Source organism: Carassius gibelio, chromosome B6 (genome assembly GCF_023724105.1).
Source record: "Carassius gibelio isolate Cgi1373 ecotype wild population from Czech Republic chromosome B6, carGib1.2-hapl.c, whole genome shotgun sequence".
NCBI lineage: Eukaryota > Metazoa > Chordata > Actinopteri > Cypriniformes > Cyprinidae > Carassius > Carassius gibelio.
Window position 1 is genome coordinate 24,647,937 of NC_068401.1, and position 27,508 is coordinate 24,675,444.

General features: G+C 38.3%; 3 protein-coding genes across 7 annotated transcripts in view; all 3 read left to right on the forward strand.

Annotated features, from left to right (window-relative positions):
- Nucleotides 1-12,938, forward strand: part of myh11a (myosin, heavy chain 11a, smooth muscle) — a 29,595-nt gene extending 16,657 nt beyond the window's left edge. For 2 of the 4 annotated variants that reach the window (XM_052559694.1, XM_052559696.1), the window contains 30 exons: nucleotides 36-188; nucleotides 283-456; nucleotides 616-789; nucleotides 1,065-1,179; nucleotides 1,387-1,580; nucleotides 1,706-1,827; nucleotides 2,100-2,169; nucleotides 2,471-2,631; nucleotides 2,725-2,833; nucleotides 2,928-3,059; nucleotides 3,145-3,351; nucleotides 3,472-3,609; nucleotides 3,702-3,825; nucleotides 3,939-4,110; nucleotides 4,269-4,481; nucleotides 4,566-4,710; nucleotides 4,798-5,004; nucleotides 5,127-5,231; nucleotides 5,339-5,491; nucleotides 5,579-5,827; nucleotides 5,923-6,135; nucleotides 6,247-6,459; nucleotides 6,530-6,691; nucleotides 6,783-6,911; nucleotides 7,349-7,437; nucleotides 7,719-7,842; nucleotides 7,951-8,159; nucleotides 10,362-10,470; nucleotides 10,576-10,748; nucleotides 11,863-12,938. In XM_052559694.1, the coding sequence (XP_052415654.1) occupies nucleotides 36-188; nucleotides 283-456; nucleotides 616-789; nucleotides 1,065-1,179; nucleotides 1,387-1,580; nucleotides 1,706-1,827; nucleotides 2,100-2,169; nucleotides 2,471-2,631; nucleotides 2,725-2,833; nucleotides 2,928-3,059; nucleotides 3,145-3,351; nucleotides 3,472-3,609; nucleotides 3,702-3,825; nucleotides 3,939-4,110; nucleotides 4,269-4,481; nucleotides 4,566-4,710; nucleotides 4,798-5,004; nucleotides 5,127-5,231; nucleotides 5,339-5,491; nucleotides 5,579-5,827; nucleotides 5,923-6,135; nucleotides 6,247-6,459; nucleotides 6,530-6,691; nucleotides 6,783-6,911; nucleotides 7,349-7,437; nucleotides 7,719-7,842; nucleotides 7,951-8,159; nucleotides 10,362-10,470; nucleotides 10,576-10,748; nucleotides 11,863-12,004 (4,680 nt within the window). In that variant the 3' untranslated portion in view covers nucleotides 12,005-12,938. Of the gene's footprint in view, nucleotides 1-35; nucleotides 189-282; nucleotides 457-615; nucleotides 790-1,064; nucleotides 1,180-1,386; nucleotides 1,581-1,705; nucleotides 1,828-2,099; nucleotides 2,170-2,470; nucleotides 2,632-2,724; nucleotides 2,834-2,927; nucleotides 3,060-3,144; nucleotides 3,352-3,471; nucleotides 3,610-3,701; nucleotides 3,826-3,938; nucleotides 4,111-4,268; nucleotides 4,482-4,565; nucleotides 4,711-4,797; nucleotides 5,005-5,126; nucleotides 5,232-5,338; nucleotides 5,492-5,578; nucleotides 5,828-5,922; nucleotides 6,136-6,246; nucleotides 6,460-6,529; nucleotides 6,692-6,782; nucleotides 6,912-7,348; nucleotides 7,438-7,718; nucleotides 7,843-7,950; nucleotides 8,160-10,361; nucleotides 10,471-10,575; nucleotides 10,749-10,926; nucleotides 10,960-11,862 lie in introns of all 4 variants that reach the window. The other 2 variants (XM_052559697.1, XM_052559695.1) reach the window with 2 other exon arrangements.
- Nucleotides 12,939-13,348: 410 nt separating this feature from the next.
- Nucleotides 13,349-17,731, forward strand: LOC127960121 (N-acetylmuramoyl-L-alanine amidase-like). Its single transcript, XM_052559700.1, has 5 exons — nucleotides 13,349-13,836; nucleotides 14,216-15,070; nucleotides 15,158-15,368; nucleotides 16,678-16,975; nucleotides 17,067-17,731. Exons 1-5 carry the CDS (start codon nucleotides 13,773-13,775, stop codon nucleotides 17,085-17,087), a joined length of 1,449 nt encoding a protein of 482 aa, XP_052415660.1. The 5' UTR covers nucleotides 13,349-13,772; the 3' UTR covers nucleotides 17,088-17,731.
- Nucleotides 17,732-17,870: 139 nt separating this feature from the next.
- rasal3 (RAS protein activator like 3) lies at nucleotides 17,871-26,586 on the forward strand. 2 transcript variants are annotated; one of them, XM_052559698.1, is made up of 18 exons: nucleotides 17,871-18,660; nucleotides 19,101-19,234; nucleotides 19,416-19,494; nucleotides 21,966-22,033; nucleotides 22,138-22,223; nucleotides 22,360-22,486; nucleotides 22,608-22,706; nucleotides 22,799-23,470; nucleotides 23,545-23,689; nucleotides 23,779-23,923; nucleotides 24,119-24,355; nucleotides 24,521-24,722; nucleotides 24,815-24,906; nucleotides 25,027-25,309; nucleotides 25,392-25,505; nucleotides 25,747-25,937; nucleotides 26,028-26,112; nucleotides 26,224-26,586. In XM_052559698.1, the coding sequence occupies exons 1-18, from the start codon at nucleotides 18,114-18,116 to the stop codon at nucleotides 26,311-26,313; spliced, it is 3,396 nt and encodes a 1,131-aa protein (XP_052415658.1). In that variant the 5' UTR covers nucleotides 17,871-18,113; the 3' UTR covers nucleotides 26,314-26,586. The 2 variants fall into 2 exon arrangements, with proteins under 2 accessions (XP_052415658.1, XP_052415659.1); XM_052559699.1 differs by lacking the exons at nucleotides 17,871-18,660; nucleotides 19,101-19,234; nucleotides 19,416-19,494 and adding an exon at nucleotides 20,045-20,308.
- Nucleotides 26,587-27,508: the final 922 nt, after the last annotated feature.

The following is a 27,508-nucleotide window of genomic DNA, read 5'->3' on the forward strand; positions in this document are numbered from 1 at the left end:
ACGGTATTAAAAATAATATACTTTTCCCCTTACAGGCTGATTTTGCCATTGAAGCTTTAGCTAAAGCCATGTATGAACGTTTGTTCCGTTGGATCCTTCTAAGAGTTAATAAGGCACTGGACAAGACAAAACGTCAAGGTGCCTCATTCCTTGGGATCTTGGACATTGCTGGCTTTGAGATCTTTGAGGTTTGAAAAAAACAAAAGAAAAGAATTCCATTTGGTAAAAAAAAAAATTAAGTATTAAGGCTAATGTAAAAATATACTGTTTTTCTTTATTCAGGACAATTCCTTTGAGCAGCTCTGCATCAACTACACCAACGAGAAGCTTCAGCAGCTGTTCAACCACACCATGTTCATCCTGGAGCAGGAAGAGTACCAGCGTGAAGGCATCGAATGGAACTTTATTGACTTTGGGCTGGATCTGCAACCTTGCATCGAGCTCATTGAAAGGCCGGTAAGTTTGAATGTGTGTAGATTTGCAGGAGCAGAATGGTTCTTGCTCTACGCAATTGCTGTAACAAAGCACACTTTTGATGGAAGTCTTGCATAGAAGTAATGATGTCTTATCGTTACAGAATTTAATGTCACTCACTTTACTGAAACTCCTCCACAGAACAATCCTCCAGGCATCCTGGCTCTGCTGGATGAAGAGTGTTGGTTTCCAAAGGCAACAGATGTTTCCTTCGTGGAGAAACTTTGTAACACTCATGTTAATCATACTAAGTTTGCTAAACCTAAGCAACTGAAGGACAAGACGGAATTCTCTGTGTTTCACTATGCTGGACGGGTGAGTTCAGGCTTAAAGGAAAGATTCATTTATTGATTTATATCTGGATAGAATTGCGATCCAGGCATGAATAACCCAAGGAATACAGACTCTTGGGCATATTCAGGACTCCGAACAGGCCTGCAAGATACTGTAGGGAATTGTGTTGTGATAATAATGTCCAGTTGGAATTTTGTGGAGACTGTTAACAAAATGCAGACGTGCACAGTTCATTCTTAGTGAATTTTTCACTCCGTATTAAATATCATGACCCTAACCTACCCTTTCTCAATTAGGTGGACTACAATTCCATAGCTTGGCTGACCAAGAACATGGACCCCTTAAATGACAACGTTACAGCGCTGCTCAATAATTCCTCCAATCCATTTGTGCAAGATCTGTGGAAAGATGGTCAGTATCAGCTAAAAATGCTTCTCATATTTCATACACTATCCACCAGTCAGCTGCGATCACTGAATGTATGTTAATAATTAGTGTCACAAATAGAAATGTTTTCTACAGGTATTTTTTGTTTTGGTTAATCAAAGCACAGTATTGCATCAAAAGAGTAATTTAGATAACAAATAATTTCTGACATCTATATTTTTGATTTCTCAGCTGACCGTGTGGTTGGATTGGAAACCATTGCCAAAATGTCAGACAGCTTTGCACCTGGTGCCTCTAAGACCAAGAAGGGCATGTTCCGTACTGTGGGCCAGCTTTACAAAGAGTCTTTGGCCAAACTAATGACCACACTGCACAACACGCAGCCAAACTTTGTCCGTTGCATTATCCCTAACCATGAGAAACGGGTACGTCATTACTGCATAGCATGTAAAAATTAGTGGTGCCAATGCTGTTTGGGCATAGGGTTCATTTTCATTCTAGTTTTATATCTGTCTATATGCATGTTGAAGGTACTTTTTTTCTCCTTCAGGCAGGAAAGTTGGAGGCCCACCTGGTGCTTGAACAGTTGAGATGCAATGGTGTGCTAGAGGGCATTCGTATCTGCCGCCAGGGATTCCCTAACAGAATTGTCTTCCAAGAGTTCAGACAGCGGTGGGTAGCTTTATTATTTTAGATTGATCTTTTCATTTAGTGAGACTAATTTGACTTGTCGAACTGCACGTCAAGTTAAAACAGTATTTAAAAAAATCTCCAGAATGACACGGCAAGATTCACAACCTTTTTAAAAAGTAAAAAATACATTTCTACTTGGACTCTAATGTTCAGTTCAAAACCAGTGTGACTACATATTTTGTGCCAAATATATTGCATGGTACAGGTTATCAGGTGTAATACAGTTCTTTTCATTTTACCTTGACATATAGATATGAGGTCTTGGCACCAAGTGCTATTCCAAAGGGTTTCATGGATGGCAAGCAAGCCTGCTGTCTGATGGTAAGATGTTATCAAATTAAATCTTGTTAATAAGCATGTCATAGAAAGACTTCTCTCTTTTTAAAAAATAATTTCTTGAATCAGGAAGTTTCAGATGCAAAATCAGACTTTACTGTTCTAGAGAACAAAGCCAAGATGCCTGCAGCACATCCGATTTTAAATAGTCTCAAAAGTGATTTCATCATCACGTTTTGCTCCTCTTCATGGAATTTTCCCATTATTCTTGCCAGAGTTGTTTCATTACTCTGCTAACTTGTATCTAATTGTGGCAACCAGTATTCATACCTAACCCTCTCTGTAGATCAAGCACCTGGACCTGGACCCAAATCTGTACCGTATTGGTCAGAGCAAAATCTTCTTCCGCACAGGAGTCCTGGCCCAGCTTGAAGAGGAGCGTGACTTGAAGATCACAGTCATAATCATTGCCTTCCAGGCACAGGCCAGGGGATTCCTAGCTAGAAAGTGGGTAGAGTTTATAAAATGGTTTTTCCATTCCAAAATTTTTCAAAATGGTAATTTGCAATTTGAGTACTTCTTATTTAAAACTCTGTGCAGGGCCTTTGCTAAGAGGCAGCAACAGCTAACAGCTATGAAGGTGATCCAGAGGAACTGTGCTGCTTATCTGAAACTCAGGAACTGGCAATGGTGGAGACTCTTCACCAAGGTGAAACATTTCCCTGTAAAATTTGGTTTCATAGTAATATGTTAAAGGGTTTCTGTTAGTACTAATCTAAACATGTTTCCATCAATGCCCACAGGTGAAGCCTCTCCTCCAGGTGACACGCCAAGAAGAGGAGATGAGTCTAAAGGAGGAGGAGCTCCATAGAGCCAAAGAATCTGCTCAAAAATTTGAGACAGAGCTAAAAGACGTTTCAGTGAAACATGCACAGGTATGATTAAATCTTACTTTGTCCTCTTACGTTTACAAGCAATTAATCATACATTGATTATACAATATATTCCTTCCATCTGTAGCTTATGGATGAAAGGAACCAGCTCCAGGAGAAGCTGCAGGCTGAGACAGAGCTCTACGCTGAGGCAGAGGAAATGAGAGTACGGTTAGCTAGCAAAAAGCAAGAACTTGAGGAGATCTTGCATGAGATGGAGGCCAGGTTGGAGGAGGAGGAGGATCGTGGTGCAGCCTTACAACTGGAAAAGAAGAAAATGCACGATCAGATCAAAGTAGGTTTTCATTTATTGGTATTCATTCACTGGCAAGAAACACAAATTCAGTCCTTTGATATCTTTAAATGCTTCTATTTAATCCATAGCTCTCTCTTGTCTCTAAAATAATGTTCTAAGGATCTTGAGGAACATCTTGAGGAGGAAGAAGATGCTCGTCAGAAGTTGCAACTGGAGAAGGTTACTTGTGATGCCAAGATCAAGAAGCTAGAAGATGATATCTTGATGATGGAGGACCACAACAACAAATTGCAGAAGGTCAAATTCAACAAATTTGATTTTTCTTCTTGTTTTAAGATGACATATTTTGGTGGCAATTGAAGTGTTCAATTTTAAGTACTCTTTTTCAGGAGAGGAAGCTTCTAGAAGAAAGGGTAGCAGACTTTAGCTCAAACCTTGCTGAAGAAGAAGAAAAATCCAAAAACCTGACAAAGCTGAAGAATAAGCATGAGTCAATGATCTCAGAATTGGAGGGTTTGTCATTATTTACTGTTGATGCATGATGATAATGTTTGTCTGGAAATCACATTTATGTCTAATTCAGTTCATTCAGTAATAAGTGAATATATTTTTTATATAATCTGTAGTGCGCTTGAAGAAAGAGGAAAAGACTCGACAGGAGCTGGAAAAAGCCAAGAGAAAGTTGGAGGGTGAGTCAAATGACCTTCAGGAGCAGATTGCTGACCTTCAAGCTCAGATTGCTGATCTGAAAGCCCAGCTTGCTAAAAAAGAGGAGGAGCTTCAGGCTGCACTGGCACGGTATACAGATCTTTAATTTAACATTTGAATGCATGATTGTTTTGTATATTATTTCGTCACAGACATTGTCTTAGAAATTAAGCGACATTGAAAATACTTGTATAATTCACACAGAAATGTACAGTAACCTTTGTAATCCCTTTGCATTTCTGTTTCAGATTGGAGGATGAGACAGCTCAGAAAAACAATGCACTGAAGAAAATTAGAGAGCTGGAGGGACACATCTCAGATCTTCAGGAGGATGTAGAATCAGAGCGGGCTGCCCGGAATAAGGCTGAAAAAACCAAGAGAGACTTGGGAGAAGAGCTTGAAGCCCTCAAATCAGAGCTGGAGGACACACTGGACACCACAGCCACTCAGCAGGAGCTCAGGTGTGTGTACATACATCTGCATTTTAATCTGACATGAATTGCATTGATTTAATAGAGCACAGATAATTTATTCATATTGTTTAGGGCCAAACGTGAGCAGGAGGTGACTCTTTTGAAGAAAGCCATGGAGGAGGAGAGTCGTGTCCATGAGGCCCAGGTGCAGGAGATGAGACAGAAACATACCCAAGCTTTTGAGGAGCTTACAGAGCAGCTGGAGCAGTCCAAGAGAGTAGGCAACCATATCATTTCTGTTCATAGGTTTACATTCTGAAGAACTCCTAGTGCTAATGTAAAACATATATGAAATGCTTCTTAGGTAAAGTCAAACCTGGAAAAAGCCAAGCAAGCTTTGGAGAAGGAAACATCAGAGCTCCATGTGGAGATCCGTTCTCTTACTCAGAGCAAACAGGATGTGGAAAACAAGAGGAAGAAGGTGGAAGGACAGCTTGCTGACCTGCAGTCTCGTTTCAATGATAGTGAGAGGCAGAAAGCCGAGCTGGGAGATCGGGTCTCTAAAATCACTGTGAGTGGTAGCAGAAGATTATTCTTATTAGAAATTGTTTGTCACTTTTGGGAGAACCTACAGTACAACATGTTTGTTACTTCAAACGTCTTGTGTATTTAACATGTTTCTTGCCCTGCCAGGTGGAACTAGAGAGTGTTACCAACCTTCTTAATGAAGCAGAGGGGAAGAACATCAAACTTAACAAGGATGTGGCTAGCTTAACTTCTCAAGTGCAAGATACACAGGTATGTGCAATGTTATGTAGTGTTCTTTGATTTATAGCTTCAAAGCAGAAGCGTAATTTAGCAACATGAACAGGATTTGAGTTGTTGGCTGACTTGGACATTTTTAGGAGTTGCTGGCTGAAGAGACGAGACAAAAACTCCAGTTCTCCACCAAACTACGTCAAATGGAGGATGACCGTAATGCCCTTCAGGAGCAGCTTGAGGAAGAATCGGAAGCAAAGAGGAATGTGGAGAGGCAGGTTTCGACACTGAACATTCAGGTAAGGTTAACGATAAGATTAATAATCAATGGTCTTGCTCCATTAAAGCCCTAATATTTATATCTTGAATGTCCTTTGTGTCCACAGCTCGCTGACTTTAAGAAGAAGCTGGATGAGGTGTCAGGTAATGTTGAACTTTTAGAAGAAGGCAAGAAGCGGCTGCAGAGAGACCTGGAGGCTGCCAATACTCAGTTTGAGGAGAAGGCAGCAGCTTTCGACAAGCTTGAGAAGACCAAGAACAGACTGCAACAGGAGCTTGAGGACACGCTGATGGATTTGGACAACCAGAGACAGCTGGTGTCCAACCTTGAGAAGAAACAGAAGAAGTTTGATCAGGTTTTTTATCACTTCTCAAAACATTACATGTCTACCAAATCAAGTAGTTTTGCCAGTGGATGTGGATGTATCTTCACTTCTTCCATTCCTTTCAGATGCTTGCTGAAGAGAAGAGCATCTCTAATAAGTATGCAGATGAGCGAGATCGCGCAGAGGCCGAGGCCAGAGAGAAAGAGACCAAAGCTCTTTCTTTAGCCAAAGCTCTTGAAGAAGCCCAAGAATCCCGTGAGGAGCTCGAAAGAGCCAATAAAGCCCTTCGTGCTGAAATGGAGGACCTGGTCAGCTCCAAAGATGATGTGGGCAAGAGTGTAAGTTCAACTACTGTATAACCAATAAATAAATGTCAATCAGAAACAAACCTTCAATTAGGTCATTTTAAGGACAGAGAATTTTCAGTCAAACACATTTTCTAATTTTAGGTACATGAGCTTGAGAAGTCCAAACGTGGCCTGGAGGCTCAGGTAGAAGAGATGAAGACTCAGTTGGAAGAGCTGGAGGATGAATTACAGGCTGCAGAAGATGCCAAACTGCGCCTGGAAGTCAACATGCAGGCTCTGAAGGCCCAGTTTGAGCGAGATCTCCAGGGCAGAGATGAGCAAGGGGAGGAGAAGAAGAGGCAGTTGATCAAACAGGTGCAGTATTGTTTCTTCACTTTGACTTCCATATGTTTGGATGGGTTTAAACGGACATCTTCACCAACAGGTGCGTGAGCTGGAAACTGAACTCGAAGATGAGCGTAAGCAAAGAACTCTAATAGCTGCTTCCAAGAAAAAAATGGAGGGAGACATAAAGGACCTTGAGGGCCAAGTTGAGACATCTAACAAGGGACGAGAAGAGGCGATCAAGCAGCTCCGCAAGCTCCAGGTGAAAACTAACATTTGTGATTTGATAAATTTATTAAACTCCAATTATATACGTAATTTAGTAATTATTTGAGTGTGTTTTTATAACGCAGGCTCAAATGAAAGACTTCCAAAGAGAGCTTGATGATGCTCGAGCTGCCAGGGAGGAAGTTTTATCCAGTGCCAAGGAGAGTGAGAGGAAGGCCAAGACTTTGGAGGCTGAACTTCTGCAGATGCATGAGGTGAGGCTTCTATGAATGATAACTTTGAATGTTTGTCCAAAAATAGTTATGTATGGGGCTGTTCATTCAAACAAATGTATTATTTCCAAGCTAGCACAATTCTGGGTTTTTGGAATTGGCTAATTTAGGGTTTCCCAACCAATATATGATATAAATACAAATATAGAACTACGTTTGAAAAATGTAATTATAATAAGCTGATATAGATATTCTAATTGGGATTTTAAAAATAAAAAAGACAATAGATAACGATACGCATTCTAAACATGAGAATATTATTTTAAAATTCATTGCTTGCATTACTTAAAAAGTGACCTTAAGTAGTCAAGTTTCAAGGGTTCAGTTGGCAAAAAATATTGTGAACTGTTGTGGCAATTGATTTGCATGATTGTCTCATCTTTATTATTGAAGAATTCAGTTAAATTCTTTAAATGTAGGACTTGGCTGCAGCTGAGAGGGCTAAAAAGCAAGCTGAAGCTGAGAGAGATGAACTGGCTGACGAGTTGGCCAGCAATGCATCTGGAAAGTGAGTATGTCATAAAAATAAAATATAGAAATCTTTGAATCCTGTGGAATTCATTATAATCCTCTGATAAATCGACTTCCGATTCGATTTCACGGTCACAGTTAATGGTAGACATTCTTTAGTTTGTACAGGAACAGAGTGTAGTTCTAGATTTCAGTTATGTGAAATAGCTCACTTTTAAACATACCAGCACAGTTTGTGTACTGAAACGTTTCAGAAAAAATGTGCTCCAAGCACATTTTCTTATTGAAACTAATATGTGGTTTAACTGAACCTCAAAGATCTGCACTGGCTGATGAGAAGAGACGGTTGGAAGCGAAGATTCAACAGCTGGAGGAAGAGCTGGAGGAGGAGCAGGGCAATATGGAGATGCTTAATGACAAGCTGAGGAAGAGTGCCCAGCAGGTATTTTGATTTGAAAACTTTGAGAATGGAAATGCCATTACAGAGACAGAACTTTGTAATTTGGATGAAAACCATGTCATTTCCTCAAATGTTTTCTTCATCCTTCAGGTTGACCAACTTACCAACGAGCTCCAGGCTGAACGCACCACGTCCCAAAAGAACGAGAGCGCCAGACAGTTGATGGAGAGGCAGAATAAAGAGCTGAAAGCTAAACTCCAGGAGATGGAGAGCCAAGTCAAATCCAAATTTAAGTCCTCCATCACTGCTCTTGAGGCCAAAGTGGCACAACTGGAGGAACAACTTGAGCAGGAGAGCAGGCGAGTCTTTTATTATAGCAAAGGATTTCAAGCTGGGGTATGTGGACCCCCAAAGAGTGGCAAGGGGGACCACAAAAAGTTAACAACATTTTCAAAAGATTAAAAAGAAAATTAAACCAATACAGATTTATGAGATAACAAAAATATGTATTCATCTCTCCTTCATTCACAAATGTGCTTGTTCTTAGCATCCTAAATAGTTTTGGATAAAGTTTCTATAAAGCTATAAAGAAAATAAATAAATATATGAAATATATATATACATGTATACATATACAGTATTGTTCAAAATAATAGCAGTACAATGTGACTAACCAGAATAATCAAGGTTTTTCGTATATTTTTTTATTGCTACGTGGCAAACAAGTTACCAGTAGGTTCAGTAGATTCTCAGAAAACAAATGAAACCCAGCATTCATGATATGCACGCTCTTAAGGCTGTGCAATTGGGCAATTAGTTGAATTAGTTGAAAGGGATGTGTTCAAAAAAATAGCAGTGTGGCATTCAATCACTGAGGTCATCAATTTTGTGAAGAAACAGGTGTGAATCAGGTGGCCCCTATTTAAGGATGAAGCCAACACTTGTTGAACATGCATTTGAAAGCTGAGGAAAATGGGTCGTTCAAGACATTGTTCAGAAGAACAGCGTACTTTGATTAAAAAGTTGATTAGAGAGGGGAAAACCTATAAAGAGGTGCAAAAAATGATAGGCTGTTCAGCTAAAATGATCTCCAATGCCTTAAAATGGAGAGCAAAACCAGAGAGACGTGGAAGAAAACGGAAGACAACCATCAAAATGGATAGAAGAATAACCAGAATGGCAAAGGCTCAGCCAATGATCACCTCCAGGATGATCAAAGACAGTCTGGAGTTACCTGTAAGTACTGTGACAGTTAGAAGACGTCTGTGTGAAGCTAATCTATTTTCAAGAATCCCCCGCAAAGTCCCTCTGTTAAAAAAAAGGCATGTGCAGAAGAGGTTACAATTTGCCAAAGAACACATCAACTGGCCTAAAGAGAAATGGAGGAACATTTTGTGGACTGATGAGAGTAAAATTGTTCTTTTTGGGTCCAAGGGCCACAGGCAGTTTGTGAGACGACCCCCAAACTCTGAATTCAAGCCACAGTACACAGTGAAGACAGTGAAGCATGGAGGTGCAAGCATCATGATATGGGCATGTTTCTCCTACTATGGTGTTGGGCCTATTTATCGCATACCAGCGATCATGGATCAGTTTGCATATGTTAAAATACTTGAAGAGGTCATGTTGCCCTATGCTGAAGAGGACATGCCCTTGAAATGGTTGTTTCAACAAGACAATGACCCAAAACACACTAGTAAACGGGCAAAGTCTTGGTTCCAAACCAACAAAATTAATGTTATGGAGTGGCCAGACCAATCTCCAGACCTTAATCCAATTGAGAACTTGTGGGGTGATATCAAAAATGCTGTTTCTGAAGCAAAACCAAGAAATGTGAATGAATTGTGGAATGTTGTTAAAGAATCATGGAGTGGAATAACAGCTGAGAGGTGCCACAAGTTGGTTGACTCCATGCCACACAGATGTCAAGCAGTTTTAAAAAACTGTGGTCATACAACTAAATATTAGTTTAGTGATTCACAGGATTGCTAAATCCCAGAAAAAAAAATGTTTGTACAAAATAGTTTTGAGTTTGTACAGTCAAAGGTAGACACTGCTATTTTTTGAACACACCCCTTTCAACTAATTGCCCAATTGCACAGCCTTAAGAACGTGCATATCATGAATGCTGGGTCTTGTTTGTTTTCTGACAATCTACTGAACCTACTGGTAACTTGTTTGCCACGTAGCAATAAAAAATATACTAAAAACCTTGATTATTCTGGTTAGTCACATTGTACTGCTATTATTTTGAACAAAACTGTATATATATATTCTGATTTGTCAAATAAAAATAGAAATTCAGTTGTTTTATAATTTTATATTTTATTGTAATAAAATTTCGCAATAATGTTTTATCAGATAAATGCAGCCTTGGTGAGCAGAGACTTGTTTCAAAACCTTTTTTTTTTTAACCCACCAACCTCCAATTTTTGAAGCATAGTTTATGTAGATCTCATGGTGGTCAAAAAAGTCAGAACTTTTTCGAACGTGATTATGTCACAGACTGTATGTCTTGATTTCTGCTGTTTGTTTGTAACTGATGTTTCTCTCTAATGCAGAGACAAGCAGAACACGGCAAAGGCAGTTCGCCAGAAGGATAAGAAACTCAAGGATTTGATGCTCCAAGTGGAAGATGAACGAAAACAAGCAGAACAATATAAAGACCAGGTTAGCCATAGAGCAGCTATTCCTACAAAAAAGAAAAATGATCTTATAATTCACTATACTAAAATGTATTGAGCACTTGGTCTAAGAAGTGTTTCTCTTTCACAGGCGGATAAGGCGAATGCTCGTGTTAAACAGCTGAAGAGGCAGTTGGAAGAGAGCGAGGAAGAGTCCCAGCGAATCACCGCAGCCCGTAGAAAGCTTCAGAGAGAGCTGGATGAGGCCACAGAAGCCAATGATACCATGAGCCGTGAGGTCACTTCCCTCAAGAGCAAACTCAGGTATGCATAACACTCCTAAGACGTGGCTCGGCACCCCAAAATGTACTGAAATCTTTGGGCAGTAACTACTCTTTAAGACGAAGCTTTATAGCTAATTCTCAGCACTTGTATCAAAGCCCAAATCCCTTCCTTTTATAAACTGCAAACCGAAGATTGTCTATCTCTGTCTATGTTGCAGAGGCAATCCTGAACCCACACAGTGACTATGCAGGTACCTCTGTGGTCAAAAGTTGACACAGAAGATGTACTCCTCACAAATCTTTCCTTTTACTTGCCACAAATAGATTTCCTGCCTGCGAGAGTGAAATATGGTTTATTACTTATACTTAGGTTTTGCAGAGTATGCACATAAGGTATGATAAGTCATCATTTACTCACCCACATCATTCCAAACCCCTTATGCTTTTGTACATCTTCAAAACACAAATTATGACAACATAAAAAAAAAAAAAAAACCTCAAGAGATTTCCATCCCTCCACTGAAGATCAACTGAACACAGACTAGCATTTATTTGACCATATTTCCCTCTTCGCTCTCAAAGCATGGTTTTGTTTTCTGAACCAACCTCATTTAGCCTGTTTACGAATGAGGTTTTAACGCTACCTTTAACCCCTTATAAATCTAATACCACTTTCCACTGTAAAAGATGATTATGGCTGTATTCTGGTGAAGTATTTATTAGGACCCTGGTGAAGTGATTTATCTCTGTGTGTTTCAGGTGCACATTTGTACTGCAAGTACTCCACACCAATCATTCATCAATTAAACCAAAGCAGACACATTACTGTAGTTTTATCACATATGAACTGAAATTCTTAACATTCTTTAGATCAAACCCTGTGTGATGCTATTATTCAGTATCATACTATAATTTTAAGAAAGCAGCATTTTTTAAAAACCTGGGTCTTCCATAAAATCCATTTGTATTCCATCCAGTTGCTGATTGGTAGATCACTAATTAACTTCTTCCTTGGCTTTGTTAACAGTTTGGGATTAAAAAGTGTTTCAAACGGTTTCAAAAACATGCTATTTAAAAGCTAACACAAATATACCAGATACCAAGCGACCTGCAGTCTATGTGATTTTACGCTAAGATTTGTTGTAACATTTCAGGCGAGGCAACGATCCATCATCCTTCAGCAGTACACCGAGGCGCACAGGTGGTAGCAGACGGGGAATGATTGACAGCTCAGATGCTGCAGAGGATGATGCGGACATGCAGGGCGACCACAATGGAACCAAATCTAGTGAATAGATGATGCCTCTTACAATATTGCTCAAACATTCTTATCTTTTAAAATAACTTTTTTTTAAATCAAAAAACACAATTTTCTGTTACAATGGTCATTATTTAGATTATAATTCTGTTTCGTTTGACTGCAACAATGCACTTCTGTTTGACCAGGCTATTGAATTTTGAATATTGTTTTTTCATTTACCACAAGCCTCAATTTTTCTGTTGCGGCTGCAGATCTGCTCATATTCCAATAAAGCAACACCAGCCTTGGAATTCATTTTTTAGGTTCTTTAATGATTTTAATGGAAACCTGGTGGTCCTAAGACCTAGTATTTTCCCTCGCTCAGGTCTTGGGTATAAAAGAGCATCTGTGTTGTGATATGTGTCTCAACTGCAGTAAAATGGCTGTTTTGTACTGCATAACTGTTCCTCAATATACTGCACTTTCTCATTTATTTTTCAAGACTATATATCTGCAATGCATACAGCACAGCTCAGACATTTTTTTTATCAAATTCATGTTGCAATTCTGAATGACACTGTTTTTTCAGATGTTTTTTTGCAAAACTTCACTTCCTTATCATACAGTCAGGTACCTTGAAAACTGTGTTATTTCTGTTGTATTTTGTGTTCCCTCTGAATGTTTGCAAAAAGTATTATATCAAGACATCAAATTATGGATTTAATTTTATTCTTCTGCAAATACTTCAATATTTGAAATGGACACAATGAAAGCAATTAAAATCCATTCTGTCAAATAGATGTCTATTGACAGAAAATGCCTGTAAAAGAAATTTGAAACTATATAAATACATATATAAAATTTTATTTTTCAATTTATTTCACTTGGCACAATTTACAGGATGTTGGTAATGACAAGTCACTTTATCTACTTGTATCTATTCATTTGTAAAACCACATACACATGAAATAAATTCTGAAAAAAAAGAAATGTTTGTCTTTGAATCCTTTTTACATGTCAAAATGCAAACTAGAATTATTTGTTTGGTAAGATATTTAACCTTAAAGCACACAATAAAGCCTCAAGTAACCTAATAAATAAAACTCACTAAAATAAGTTACAATACTTAATACCGAAATGCATATAACAGAGTACAACTGTTTAACATTTTTTGAATAATGTCCACTGTTTCTCTTACTATAAAAAAAAATAAAAATAGTATGCCCTATACAGTACATACTGAACAGTATTCAGTAAGTAGTAAGCAAGTTTTCCAGTAACAGCTTTAGCCTTTTCATCTAAAAATTTGCTGCTACTTTAAATTTCAATGCTTTTGCTTCTTTTGGCCGCAAGAGGGAACAATTTCTTCTAATCAAGAAATCCAGCTACAAAAAGTTACTAAATAAAGATGGCTATAGTCATTAGGTAACTGCAGGCACATGTGCAACAACTAACTTCTTTGCAGTATCTAGCCATGACCTTTACCTCCTTTATTTCCAGTAACTCTTCCTTCCATAACAAACAGAACAGCAGATCTGTCAGTCACTGCCATCAAAAAATCAATATTTGTAGTTCAATTCAGATTATGGTGAAGACCTTTACTCACAACGGAGTACAAACATACATACTAGTACAACCTCAAACATGCAATCCCACTGAAGCAACACAAAAACATGTTTTTCACGATGGAATACGCCACCTGGCTAACATTATATTGCAGAATTTGAAGTGTCCTGCCTTCAGTGTTTCACCATATGTACAAAAACTCTTACACTGTATTCAAATCAAGCACCTAGGACCAAGACGTAGCTTTTAGTACTGATAATGACACCAGGAGCACTGTGGATTTTTACCATGTCTGGGATATGTATAGTCATTGAGAGCTCAGGTACGTACACCATAAATGTTGGTAACACTTTATTTTAAGTTGTACTCTCTTACTTGTACTTACTATTACAATAACAATAAATTATGCATAATAACTTGCCTGTAACCCTAAACCGTACTGTTATCGCAGCTTGGCTTCATCCAGTATGCGTACAGTTTAATTGGACTACCATCTCAACCTTAGTGATATGTGGATATTTCAAAAGACAGCAGAGACATGCAATATTTAATAATTAAATTTGTGTCACACATGCTTTTGTCACATGTACAGTCTTCAAAGGGTTTAAGACCATGCTTCGATCACCCCCCAACCCCTCTTTAGCTTGATTATAATTGCACATGCAAAATTATTGTGTCTTAAGTAATTTTATATATTTTAGTTACAGCAGTTCATCTGAGGAACATGGAGCACTTCGTAACTGCTGTTACACACTTAGAAGATTCAAACCCAGGACTAAGTTCACTGGCTTTAGTGACAAGTCTACGCAAAATTGCAGACCAAAGTGAAAGTCTCACGCATGACTTTGTGGGGTCATCTGACAATCAAGGTGATATTCACTATGTAAACAACAGTTTTATCATAGGGCAGATGAATGTAAACCACAAACTCTCCAATTTCCTGGACGAAGTCACTCATCATTTCATAACAAGGGATCATGATGAGAGGGGAGTTGTTTTGACTCCTGATGGCATGACGGTTGCCCTTGCTCCTCTCCTTTTAGGTCTTGAATATGGGCTACAGGCTAACGAAGACCGTAACCAGCCTCATGGTTTCTACTTACTCCCACTTGCCAAGTACTTAGGCATGTCCTTTCTGCAGTTTGGGAATGCAACTCCACCTGAGCCACTTGGCCCGGATGGTTGTTGGGACAGTGTATCTGCTCCCATGGTTTATACTCTTTCAGGCGTGCCGTCCTTGGCCACCGATGCTCTGGTTCATGGTGGAATGGATGGAGCCGTACTTGGGAAACATCTTTCTGTTGTTAACTGCTCCAAAGTCAATTTAAGCACACTACTAAGGAGCTACTACTTAGGGACTATGGAAGAGTTGGATTATGATTTGAGTAATCATCTGAGAGGTCGCTATCGGAGACAGAATTTTAAAAATATCACACATTTATCACTGCTTCAAGAGAAAGTAGCAGATGCGCTACATATGCATCAACAAAAAGGAGACATCATTGTTGAGAGTCTTATAGAAAATGGAATTAAAGAGTTTATGCTACGTTATGTGGGTAAGTGAAGGTACCTCCAGTTGGTCAAATAAAACTTGTTGTTCAAACGCTGGTGTTAAACCAAAAATCTCCGTGCTTACCTTCAAGAATGTCCTGCCATCATTCCAAGATGTATGTGGGGAGCAGCACCACCCCTGGTTCCTCTCGACCCTCTGTCTCCACCCCTGCCATTTCTATATATTCACCACACAGCGATTCCCAGCAAACCCTGTCTAAACCTGCAGATGTGTTCCAAAAATATGAAGGCAATGCAACATTTCCACCAAAAGCAGCGGGGCTGGTACGACATCGGTTACAGGTAACATGTGCTCCAGCATGATTCGGTCACAAATATACTTTCTGTCCATAGACCTATAGTTTGCTGCCTACAAAGGTGGGCATTGTGGTCTGAAAGCTATTCCAAACAATAGGTGTCCCAGAATGCATTGCAATTAAGTTACTTCATTTGAAAAAAATGTTTACACAACTAAATAAACATTTAGACATATTGAGAGCACCCCAGTGTGAAAGCTGTTCCATCCGGTAGGTGTTCTTAATGGAGAAAGCAGTCCCAGAATGAATCGCAATGAAATAACTTATTTTTAAAAAATTATAAAACTAAATAAACATTTCTAAATATTGAGAAATTATGTTTTAACCATAATAATGTATTTTCAAAATCAGAGTATACAAAGAAATCACATACTACATTTAAACTAGTAGGCAGGATACTGTCCATACTGTGTAGTACATATTGCACTAATACTGCATTCTGTGTTTCACTCTTTTGTTGCATCCAGAAAACCACATTATTTTACAACCATTAAAACAATATGTTTAATTTAAATTTGCCATGATTGTAATATCTATGTACTATGTTTGTCATATTGACCTATCAGCATCAGTTTTTTTGCCTAACTGCTATTTACAGTACAAATTCTCTCCCATGCGATAGTAAAATTTCAATAGGATGTGCACTTCATCCAAGAACGTTTTGCTTAATGTTTTATAAATACTGTAAATTGACATGCTGCTCTTTTACATACTATTTAATACCACTATATTGTAGGGAAGTATGTATACTCAGATTTTCTCAGGGGGAAAATAAACATAAAATAGCAGCTGATGTAATATTATAATTCAGTCTATAATGGTAATAGCTAAATAATTTTTATTTTATTTTATACAACATTTGTGTGCACTAAGTAATATTTTGCCTAATTCTGTGTGTATAATGGTTAGCATAGCAACATGCTAATTCCAAACTCCATAGGAATCAATTGTGTCAATCCTCTCCAGTTCTTCAAGTGAGGAGCATTTTTAGCATGAAGACAAAGCTGCTGCTTATGTAGAGCATTTTGAAACAGTCCCTTATGAGATTACATTTAAGTTATGTTCCTGCCATAGAAACCAGTAGCTGTTTCTAGAACAGCTATAATGTTTACATACATAAAAATGTCAAATGTTAAAAAGTTTAACTGACCTACTTTGTGGTTTTTCTGCAAACTGATCAGAGCATAGGCCCATGCAACCATATTTTTCCAAATTTGTATTTTTTCTTTGAGTAGATTGCATGCAAAAGATCACAGTCAGTATCATTTGTAAATTATTCTGACTGTCTCTCAAAGCTTTGTTGTTGGGTCTGATGGCTACATCTACGAAGGACGAGGTTGGAAGTCTGTAGGGGCTCATACTAAAGGACGCAATACTGTTGGGTATGGTGTTGCTTTCATCGGGGACTACACTGCTCATTTACCTGCCCAACATGACATGGAGCTAGTGCACCATCATCTGGTCAATTGCGGAGTGAGCAAAGGATTTCTGAAGGAGAATTTTACCATTCTGGGTCATAGACAAGTGGTAGCAGGCACAAAATGTCCGGGGGAGTCTCTGTATTCTGAGATAACAACCTGGGAACACTACAAAGTATGTAGGATGCTAAACTTAGAAATGTGAACGTTTAATCCTGTCATCCAAACCAACACATTAATCTGTGACTGTAACATGTTGTTCACAGGAAACGGATCCTTTTAAGTAACAACGAGGACATCTACTGTCACTGACATGACATGACTGAAGCCACAACAATGAAACCCACTAATTAGTATGAAAAGTATTTTTAATTTTAAATACACATTTAGTTTTAAATATAATTTAGATGTTAGAAGGTTGGCATTTAAATGTTATTAGCATAAAAAGGCCATTAGCATTACTCAGTACATTGGTTGGAAGTCTGTATGAAACCTTGAAATGTTACTGTACCGAATGTAAGTGAGAATTACGTGTGAAAAAATAAACAAGGTGATCTCTAATCCTACATGTTGAGTTTTGTGTGTGACAGTTTGAAGGAAAGATTACTTTAGTCTTTACCACGACAGGAAGTGGTTTTCACAGAAGGCCCCAGAGTGAGACAGGAAGTGCTGCTGTTTTGACAGGAAATTTAACCGTCACTGAACAAAACAAGCAGTTATTTAGGTTAAACTGTCAACTCTGATCATATTTAAAAAAACAACAACAAAAATCTAATCTTCATCATGTTATGCTACAATGATCATAAGAATTTTTCCAGTCACAACCATACCAGTTCATTCAAACTCAAATGTAATGTTTGAGAACAAAACATGACCAAATTAAATATCATGCTCTCTAGATTTACCATAAATAGGAATAAGGTAAAGAACATAGCACTATAATTTTGCTCTAGTTGGGGCAGTCTCAGTCTTCCATCAACCTGTAAACCTAACCTGATTTCCCCACCCTCAAACTGACTGGCTTCCTGAATACTGGACGATAAGTACGCACAGAAAAAAAGCCTCATACCTACAAGCGCCGAGGACCACAAAGGTTGCATCATTTGAAACGAGCCAATAGGTGAAGTGAGCAGAGGATGAGATCCGAAGCACTCGAAATTGAAAATACAAGACATTTAAAGACCTCTAGAACTAGTAAGTGTTGAGGAATCTATACTCTTTGAGATACTGCAAGAAAGTACAAACTTTGCATTGCATCGAAACATCCTGCACCCAGAAAACGTGCTAATTTGGGTCACGGAGTAGGAATCAAGATGGGTACAAACAAAGATCCGAGTGCTGAGCAATCAGCACCACAGATTGAGGAAGACATGGATCTGTCTCCTGAGCAGAACAGTCCGGTTGACCAAGACCCACAGCAACCAGAGGATGGCAAGCTACTCAACACATACAAGTGGCACACAGGGGCCAAGCCTGAGACGGCGGCACAGGGGACTATTGAGAGGCTTGAGAAAGGGGCTTCAAACAAATGGAATAAAATGCAGAATTGGCGCAAAGCTCTGAGTGAAGATGCGGGGGAAAAATGCTCGACTGCACCTCGAGGGAGCGAAAGCCCATCCAAACCGGACAAGCCAGTAACTTCAAGAAAAAACCCTTTCCGCAGAGCTCTTTCAGAGCCACCAGGGTCCCTTCTATCTTCGGTCCTGTCCTCCTCTTCTGCATCTGGGTCCTCCAGCACACAGGCATCTGGGTCCACTGTCCAGGACACAACGCAGAGGGGTAAAATAAGGAAGTACCTGCAAACGGTTTCACAGAAATTCAAGAGACAACGTCTGCAGAGTGCTGCCATTGCAGAGCATGGTAAGCGCTTTATATTCAATGCTAAATGTTAGACAAAACACAAGTTGAAATCATTATGAGGAACCCTCATAATGATTTCAACTTGTGTTTTGTTTAACATTTAGAAAGATCTCTACTGTTGGAGAGTGTAGACTTGCTTTCTAACCTTATAAAGATTGTACATGCACATGCCACTAAATGGCGCTAAAGAATGAGGGTACAACAACAGGATGTACGACATTGAACAATAAACAAAGTAAAGAATCCACAGAAATCTTTTTTTTTCTTTTGTACCCAAATGACCTAAACATGTAATTGGATGTTGATAGGATGATAGGACTGCTAACTAATTAAGCTCTAAATTAATTCTTGCATGAAGTATATTTTGTCTTTGAAGCTTCTAAGCTATTTAAATTAAACCTGTGCATGTACACTCTTTTACATTTTATGAAAACGCAAAGAAAAGTGTGATCCTGAGACCCTGGTCCAAGAGCCTGTTCGCTTCTCCTGGGCCCCTCAACAAGACGTTCCTGTTTGGGACATTAGTAACTGCTTTCTTCAAGATGGACAGATCCTTATCCCACGTGAGGAGGAGGTAATGAACAACATGCACATTCAACAATGCCAACAGATGTGACATTATACTTATAGCAGAGTAAGGTATTAGATGTATACCATTAAATTGACTTTGAAGCATCAGTGCATTTAGTTTGGAAATGCTATTTGATTTTATGCTTATGCTGCCAATATATCATTATGTTTTGAATTCATTTTAGCCTTTGATGAGGGTACGGAACCGGGCCAGCAGTTGTCTCTCCAGCCTCAGTCTCCAGAACATCAGTGGAAGTAACACTGGTCAGTATCACAGAGTTGCATTTACATAGAAGTCAGAAATGTGTAACCAAGTAATATCTGCAAAAAAATGACACGAGAGCTTTGCTCAGAACTTTCAGTAGCACTTTATTTTACAGTCCTGTTCCTCATGCGCATACTATGTACTTATTATAGTAATTACAATAACTATGTAATAACTAGGTACTAACCCTAAACCTAACCCTACCCCATTGTAGTTATCTTGTATTAACAGAACTTTCTTAGATAAATACACTGTAAGTACACTATAAGTACATGTTAGTACACGTACTGTAAAATAAAGTGCAACCGAACTTTCTGATCCACTTTTATTGTTGACTAACTGGCCTCATAAGAACAAATATGAAAATGTTCTTGTGAAGATCACTAGGGGGATTGCAGTACACTTGAATGAAGTGACTCGCTGAGCTCGCTGTGTCCTGACTATTTAAAAACCGGAGATGACTTCAGGAGATGAGAGATACCATCTGTCTCTATCTAGCCAATGACAAACTGTCATTAACTAAAGTGAAGCTAGATAAATACTCACAGAGGAAATGGCTGACGTGGTTATGTGTGCGTGTGCTTGTAAAATTGCTTCCTTTGAGTGTCTGAAGATACCATCATAACTGGGTGTTCCATACTAGAGGACGACTGAAGGGGTGTGCTGTCTTATTCACTCAAAACAAGAATGTGGCACCCTTATGTTAAAAGTAAAAAAACTTAGAAAAGGGCATTTGTGATTTGTGAGAAAAATATCCTGAGCTACTCCAAAACATGGGTTTCAGGCGTTGGATTGTATGTGGAGGGGCACTAGGTAAGCAAAATTATTTTAATTTTGCCTACTTCGATAATTCAGTCAAATAACTTTGCTGGAGAGTTTAATGTATGTTAAATTTAATCAGCATTAAAATAAGTCTAAGGAGATGGCAGAATCCAGTTAACTGAGTTTACATTGATCTTAACTTTCAGCTAATTCAGTTGTTTAGCAAAGCACAAAGATATATTACAAGTAGTGCTTTCAAATACGATGTCATTTGCTGGCGCTTATCTGTTGGCTGAGTTGCTTACCAATTTCTGTGCTTCCATATTTATACATTTATATATATATATATATATATAAAATCACTTTTTGATTTGGTAATTTAAAGATCATATAAGATATCAACCTTCTGAAGTTTGTAAGTATGTACATTGTGATGGAAAGTTTGAGGTCAATTTACTCCACACAGACAAATGCCATCAGTGTGTTACAACTGTTGGCAACAATGTTTTGTTTTTACCAGAGGGAACGTGTTCAGTTTGTCAGTGTCTATTCGGGCAGTGTAAACATGACAGTATTTTTATTTTTTTTATATATAAAATTATAAATCCAATGGCCAAATTGTTTATTGGTGTTTGTCTGAGCTTTGTGGATTAACCTTTAGAAGCATATTAGGTCAAGTTTTCTAAAAGTCTTGTATTCTCTTGGCTTCAGAGATGGCATACAATGTAAAGACTCCTAAAATAAGCATGTTGACCTTACCATTATGGACAATGGACCAGTGTTGAAGGCATCCTACTGTTTTTTCCCAATGTCTGGGATATGTGGGATTCAGCAACTACAAATACTATACGTGGGAAATATGTTGAAATAAGTTTAATCAAACCATAACTTTTTTTTATGTTTTGCGCTTTTAATAACAGGACATGCATCACAATTGGCCTTGGGAGATTTGCAATAAATGCTAGCTTAATTTCTATTTGCAGTGGTTGCTGATACATTTGAAGACAATGCCATTTTTAATGTTGCACTTTTGCATTCTTTGCAAGTTAGTGGCTTCATATACTTTCAAATTCATGGCAAAGTGCAAAGTGTCTGACTTCATCAGAAGCAAAACGTTAACAGGCTGCCAAGCAAATATGACTCATTTTTACAGCTGCTGCTTTTGTAATCTTGATTTATTTAAGCACCCCTAAGTCTGACCCCTATAATCATGAAAGTCCAAAAATTGGGACCACATGCTTTGCATAGTACTGCTTGTCTGCTCTCCAGCTTTCATAAAGGCACACGGATGGGATGATCAAGTAAAAGCTCATTTTTGACATACAAAATTAAATAAGCCCCTAGATTTTGGTTCTGTTCTGTATAGACAGAATTCAACTGCAGTAATGCAGTTACATTTTCTGTTAAACTGGAAAATTATTGATTTTATGCACATAGAAGGAAGGAAATGACTATGCTTCCTGCCTTGGTTTCAGAATCTGCGATTGCATTGAGATTATTTGTTTTTCTGCTGTATTTTATCCCACCAGAATGAAATAAACAGAAAGATATACATGCACACATAGATTTGATCATTTAAGCTCTAATAATCAATTATTGCAGTATGTAACATGTTTCAAAAAAGAAAGGGATTACTACAGACAAAACAGGAATACTGTGTCATCAAAGTGATCATCTAATATAGAAACTGTTCTCATTCTCTCCTTAGAGCTAAATCCAGATCCTGTGGTCCCCCAGAGTGGTACCAAAATAAAAGGGCAAGATGGTGGTGTCAAAGTAAGTATAAATTAGTATTTCTAAGAAACTGTTCCTGAACAAAATGCATGTAAAAAATATCTGTATTTTCCCATGACAATTCTTTTCTCTCGTTCTCATGATAGAATTTAATCAAGCGACGCTTGCAGGGTGATGATAAACGGAAAAGCAGCACACAGCTCAATACTGCAGGACTAAGTGTTGCTGCAAGGTGGAGGAGCATTTTTATAATATAGAAAAAGACTGATCTGACTCTGTAGTACCGATTAATGTCAATTGGAACAATCTTATCATCTGATGGTTTTATATGATATGCCATTTACTAATCTTTCACACTTTCTATCAAGGTTTGGTTCAAGAGAATCTTTATCCATTCCAGTCAGTGCGGCCAAAAGCCTGGATCTTAGCACAGACCAGACTACTGTCATCAGGCCAGTCCACAGCTCAATTCTAGGGGAGAAGTACTGTTTTCAGGTAGACCTTACTGTTGCATATTAAAGTACAAACTATGTTTACATTTTCAGATTTTCATGTCAATCCATAATCCAAACCAATCTTTTATTTTCTGTCCATTTCATTATCTGACTCATAAAAGGTCATCAACTCAGAGAATAACCACTGCTTTGGCTGCAGTTCAGCTGCAGAAAGAGACCGCTGGATTGAAGACTTGCGTCGTGCCGCTCATCCAAATAAGGTGCTGAATATTCCTCAACTTAAGGTCGACCAAAATATTTAACTGTGAACTTGTTACAAATAATGATAATGTTTTATACTATCTACCTTCAGGACAACTGTGAGCGCACTGAGTACTCACTGAGCCTTTGGGTTAATGAAGCAAAAGACCTTCCCCCAAAGAAGCGATATTATTGTGAGGTCCACCTTGATGGTACCTTGTTTGCTCGTACCAGTAGCCGGGCCGTGGGGAAGTCCGTCCAACGCTCCAGCCAAGCAGTTGATGGAGGATCTGGAGCAGCTGGCACAGGCCATGGTGGTGGTGGTTCAGGAGGTTGCCAGCTATTCTGGGGTGAATTTTTTGAACTTGACAATTTGCCCCCTGTCAGCCAGATCACCCTGCACCTCTTTAGAGACGAAGACCCTAAAAAGAAGCGCCACTCCAAGGATGACTCTACTCTGCATCCTTTTGGAAGTGTGGCTCTGAATCTGGCAGAAATAAAAGGACGGGCTTATCAGGAGAAGTGGTATCCCATCGTTCCCTACAAGCCCCCAGGGACAAGTTCAGCAAAGGACCAAGTTGGTCCACAAGCTTCACTTCGAGTCAAGTCCAAATTCAAGATCCTGAAAATTCTGCCTATTGAGAGGTACAAGGAATTTGCAGAGTATATCACAGTGAATTATGTGGACATGTGCAGCAGCCTGGAACCCCTTCTCAATGTACGGGAGAAAGAAGAACTTGCAGGAGCACTTGTTCATGTTCTCCAGAGCATTGGGAAAGCTAAGGTGAGTGGCAACAGCAGTAACTGTTGGAAAAGTAATAAGCTCTTCGGATTTCTGAATAGTTTTTGGTTGTGCAGGAGTTCTTGATTGATCTGGGTAGTGCAGAAGTTCAGCGCTTGGGAGAAAATGAGGCTTTGATTTTCAGAGAGAATACACTGGCCACAAAGGCTATTGACGAATATATGAAATTGGTGGGCCAGAAGTATCTCATTGACACACTTGGTAAGGAATATTACTCCATCCCTTGTTCTAAAACTGCTTGTGTCATCTTATTTACGTCTTACCTCCTGTTTAACCCTCTTTATCCACAGGTGACTTCATAGCCAGACTGTATAATGGAGGAGAGAACTGTGAAGTAGACCCGCAGAAATGCTCTGCCTCTGATCTACCAATCAACCAGAGACATCTGAAGGAGACATGTGCAGATGTTGTAAAGAGAATAACTGACATGCAAGAGTAAGATAAACCTAAGTATATTTGAAAAAAAGAGCAAGTATTTTCTTAGAAAACACAGCTAAGATGACCGAATTGTTGTGATATACTATATTATAGTAACTAAATATACTATGTCCACTTAACTCCTAATGGGTGTCCTTAGTTTTCCAATGGAAATTATTTTTAAATGATTAATTCTTTCCTTTCTATGAACAGCTCATTCCCTGCGGAGCTGAATGAGATTTTTTCCAGCTGGGTATCAGATTGTGAGGACAGAGGTCAAACAGACATCGGACACCGTCTCATATCATCATCTCTGTTTCTTCGATTCCTATGCCCAGCGATCCTCAGTCCATCACTCTTTGGACTTACCCAATCCTATCCAGAGCCAAACACCCTTCGTACTCTCACTCTGACAGCCAAGGTCATTCAAAACCTTGCAAACTTCACCTTGTAAGTCCGGTCTAAAGTCCTTCATTTTCTGATTACCATTCCATCTTTCAGTTAACGTACATCAGGTCTACAAAAATGTTTGTGTATTGATTATAAATCCCAATGGTATTAGGGTTTTGTAAGGTTTGTTCTTGGCAACAACTATTTTATCTCAATATCCACCAGGTTTGGCGAAAAAGAAGAGTACATGTTTTTTATGAATGAGTTTCTAGAACAACACTGGGAGCCTATGAGAGGATTCTTACAGAAAGTATCTGATCCAGACAGTGAAATTGCCATGGCTCGATTTGATGGCTATGTAGACCTGCCCCTTCGTCTAGCAGTCCTTCACAATCTCCTGGTCGATATTATCTCTGTAATGAAACAGGTAACATAAAACTTCAGGGCTCATCTGAGCACTATGAGATTCTCATTAATTAAACAGTGTGCTCATGGGCAAAATTACATCTTTTTTTGTAGGACCAAATAGACAACCTACATCCCTTGCCTTCAATCCTAAACCAGATCACAGAGTTCCTTGGCCAGGAAGCTCAACGGATCCCTGTTAGCAGGTAAGGTTATATAAACAAAATTCCCCAAGGGGGCTCCAAGAGAAGCTGCACCAAGCTTTAAAATCAATGTTTGTTCAAAGTACTTTTCTCTAACCTGTGTCTCTATTCTTGTGGAAACAGCATTCATGGAACACCAAAGCCTACATATTTACCTCCAAAGGATCTCCCCAAGTACAGTCCATTACAAAACTCCATGCAGCAGCTTCCCACAGACTCAAAATTCAACCAAGGCAAAGAACGTCAGCGGAAGCAGGTGCAGCGGGCTTTTAGTGTCCCCAACAGACCATCACGGCATCAACGGCAACCAGTAAAGAGGCAGGCAAGCAAAGAAGAGCTACCAACGCAGTGCCAGGACTACAATCAAGAAAAGGATCCCTGTTTGGAAATTTCATCACCTAGTAATGTGAGTAACTAAGACTGGTTCAAATTTACTAGATATTTTGCCAATGATGTGCTTTTAAATACTTATTTCCTGTTTGTCATAGGCCATTAAACCCAAACCCTCAGCAGCAAAAGTACACTGGATCAAACAAAACAACAGCAACGAGCCCTATCAAAAAATAGGGCAAGAGCAAGAGGAGACAAGCATATTAGACAGGGTGGGTCTATTTTACAAATGCTAAATGCATCTGATTTCAGGACCATCGAGTGTAACATAAAGCAAAATAATATGTTTTGAATAAAACCTACAATGAAAAAGTCAGTGTTTAATCAGACTGATGTAAGTAAAAATATTTTACCACTACTTTGATGTTTTGTCAGAATTAACTTGTGTAATAAAGGATGGAAATGGTGTAATAAAAGGCCACATTATGTTGACAAAGTTTTGGTGTCTCATAGCATGCGCAAGAGTTGGGAGAGCTGCGTTTGGGCGTGGAGCAAGTTACCGAGCGTGAGCTGGAGATGGCCAAGCGGTTAGAAGACTTCATAGTAATGACCCAAGATCAGAATACACAGCTACAGGCAGAGGTTCAGGAACTTCGGAATCTGTTAGCCATCCGTGAAGAACAGCTAGCAAGCGCAACTTTCAGGTAAACAAAAAGTCAATTTTTTTTAATTTATTTAAAAGAAGTCAAAATGTGTTTATTTGTAAAGTCTCTTTCTCCTTCCTGTTTGTGCAGACTGGGCGTCATCGAAGAAGAGAGAGAGGAAGACGAAAGAAAGCTTAATGTTGCTGTAGCTGCAGTAGAACGCATGAATGTTTTGGTAAGTTATATGGTTTTCACTTTAGTCTATTTTTTTAGACATGCATCATTAATTCAGGCTTGTACATACAATATGGCTAAGTTAACACTTTCACTGTGTGTCCGATAACAGGAGGAGCAGTTTGCTGGATTGTTGAAAGATGTGCACCAACTCTATGCAGTTAATGCTGATGGCATGAGAAAGACTTACATCAATACCTGATGCAAAACATGAAGTAAACTGGTGTGGTGTGTTACATAGTGCCCTTTTGCATTGCTATTAGCTTTTGTTAGATTTATTTAGTTAATTGACAATACTGTGCTTCTAGTTACCTACCTGTCACAATTAAAACCAAATCCATTATCAATGCAACAATATACTGTAATAAAAACTGTAAAAAAAAATGACCAAACTAAAAATGAATGGCCCTGCATAAGACTTTTTTCTCACCAACTGTTTTGTAGACTTTCACAAATAAAATGTGCATTAATCAAACCAAGCTGAATCATCTATGTATTTCTTTTAACTGTAATAATTGTAAATGTAACTGCAGCTAGGCCAACTCAAAACACCAGATAACCTAAAAATAGAGTCAATGAAAAATGTGTGCCAAGGATAAAGAAAAGGACAAATGTATTTGAAAGTGCATGTACAAAGTACTTTACAATGTAAGGTTTGTATTTATGTTGGTTTCTTACAGTATGTTTGTAACTTTTATACCAGGCATTTTCAACAAAAATAATTTTGATGACTCTAAAAATATAATATGGTGTTACTATCACTAACCTATTCCTTAATAATTAATATATGTAAGTATATACAAAATCATTGTTTTGTTTTTTTTAAAAGTTGTCAATATATTTTTCAGGATGAAGAGCTTTTTTTTATAAGAGCAAAGCACCACAGTTTCATTCATGTGCAAGCATGATGCTTTATGACTACAACTACAATAATGCTACAACTACAAGCATGATGTTTTAATGACTGGAACAAAGAAAGCCACAAAGTCACTAACTGTATGTGTAAACACATATTTTTCAATGGTTGTTTTACTATTCTGCAATATAAATCACACTGAATGTATCCATTTTTCCAGTTTGTAATCCAGTTCTCAATTACTACAACCCTACCTTTATATATATATATATATATATATATATATATATATATATATATATATATATATATATATATATATATAAACTGAATTAAATTCAATATATGATATCATTGCATCATTCTCAGTATTTGCTAAGAAATACCATCAAAAAAGGTAAATCATTGCAAAAGGCAAAGACATTAAATTATTGTAGCAGTATCGACACAAAAAGTGTCTCAAACAGTGCTCAATATACTGTTTAAAAATATATAAAAATCACTACAATTGAGTTTTTTGTATATTACATATATGACAAAT

Excerpts from the sequence above, each read along its gene's own strand:
- LOC127960121 (XM_052559700.1), top strand. The coding sequence starts at position 13,773 with ATGACACCAGGAGCACTGTGGATTTTTACCATGTCTGGGATATGTATA. Across the intron at positions 13,837-14,215 it reads TATAGTCATTGAGAGCTCAG|TTACAGCAGTTCATCTGAGG; the intron begins GTACGTACACCA and ends TATATATTTTAG. Across the intron at positions 16,976-17,066 it reads CAACCTGGGAACACTACAAA|GAAACGGATCCTTTTAAGTA; the intron begins GTATGTAGGATG and ends TGTTGTTCACAG.
- rasal3 (XM_052559698.1), top strand. The coding sequence starts at position 18,114 with ATGGGTACAAACAAAGATCCGAGTGCTGAGCAATCAGCACCACAGATT. Across the intron at positions 22,487-22,607 it reads GGGAGAAGTACTGTTTTCAG|GTCATCAACTCAGAGAATAA; the intron begins GTAGACCTTACT and ends GACTCATAAAAG. Across the intron at positions 25,938-26,027 it reads CTAGCAAGCGCAACTTTCAG|ACTGGGCGTCATCGAAGAAG; the intron begins GTAAACAAAAAG and ends CTGTTTGTGCAG.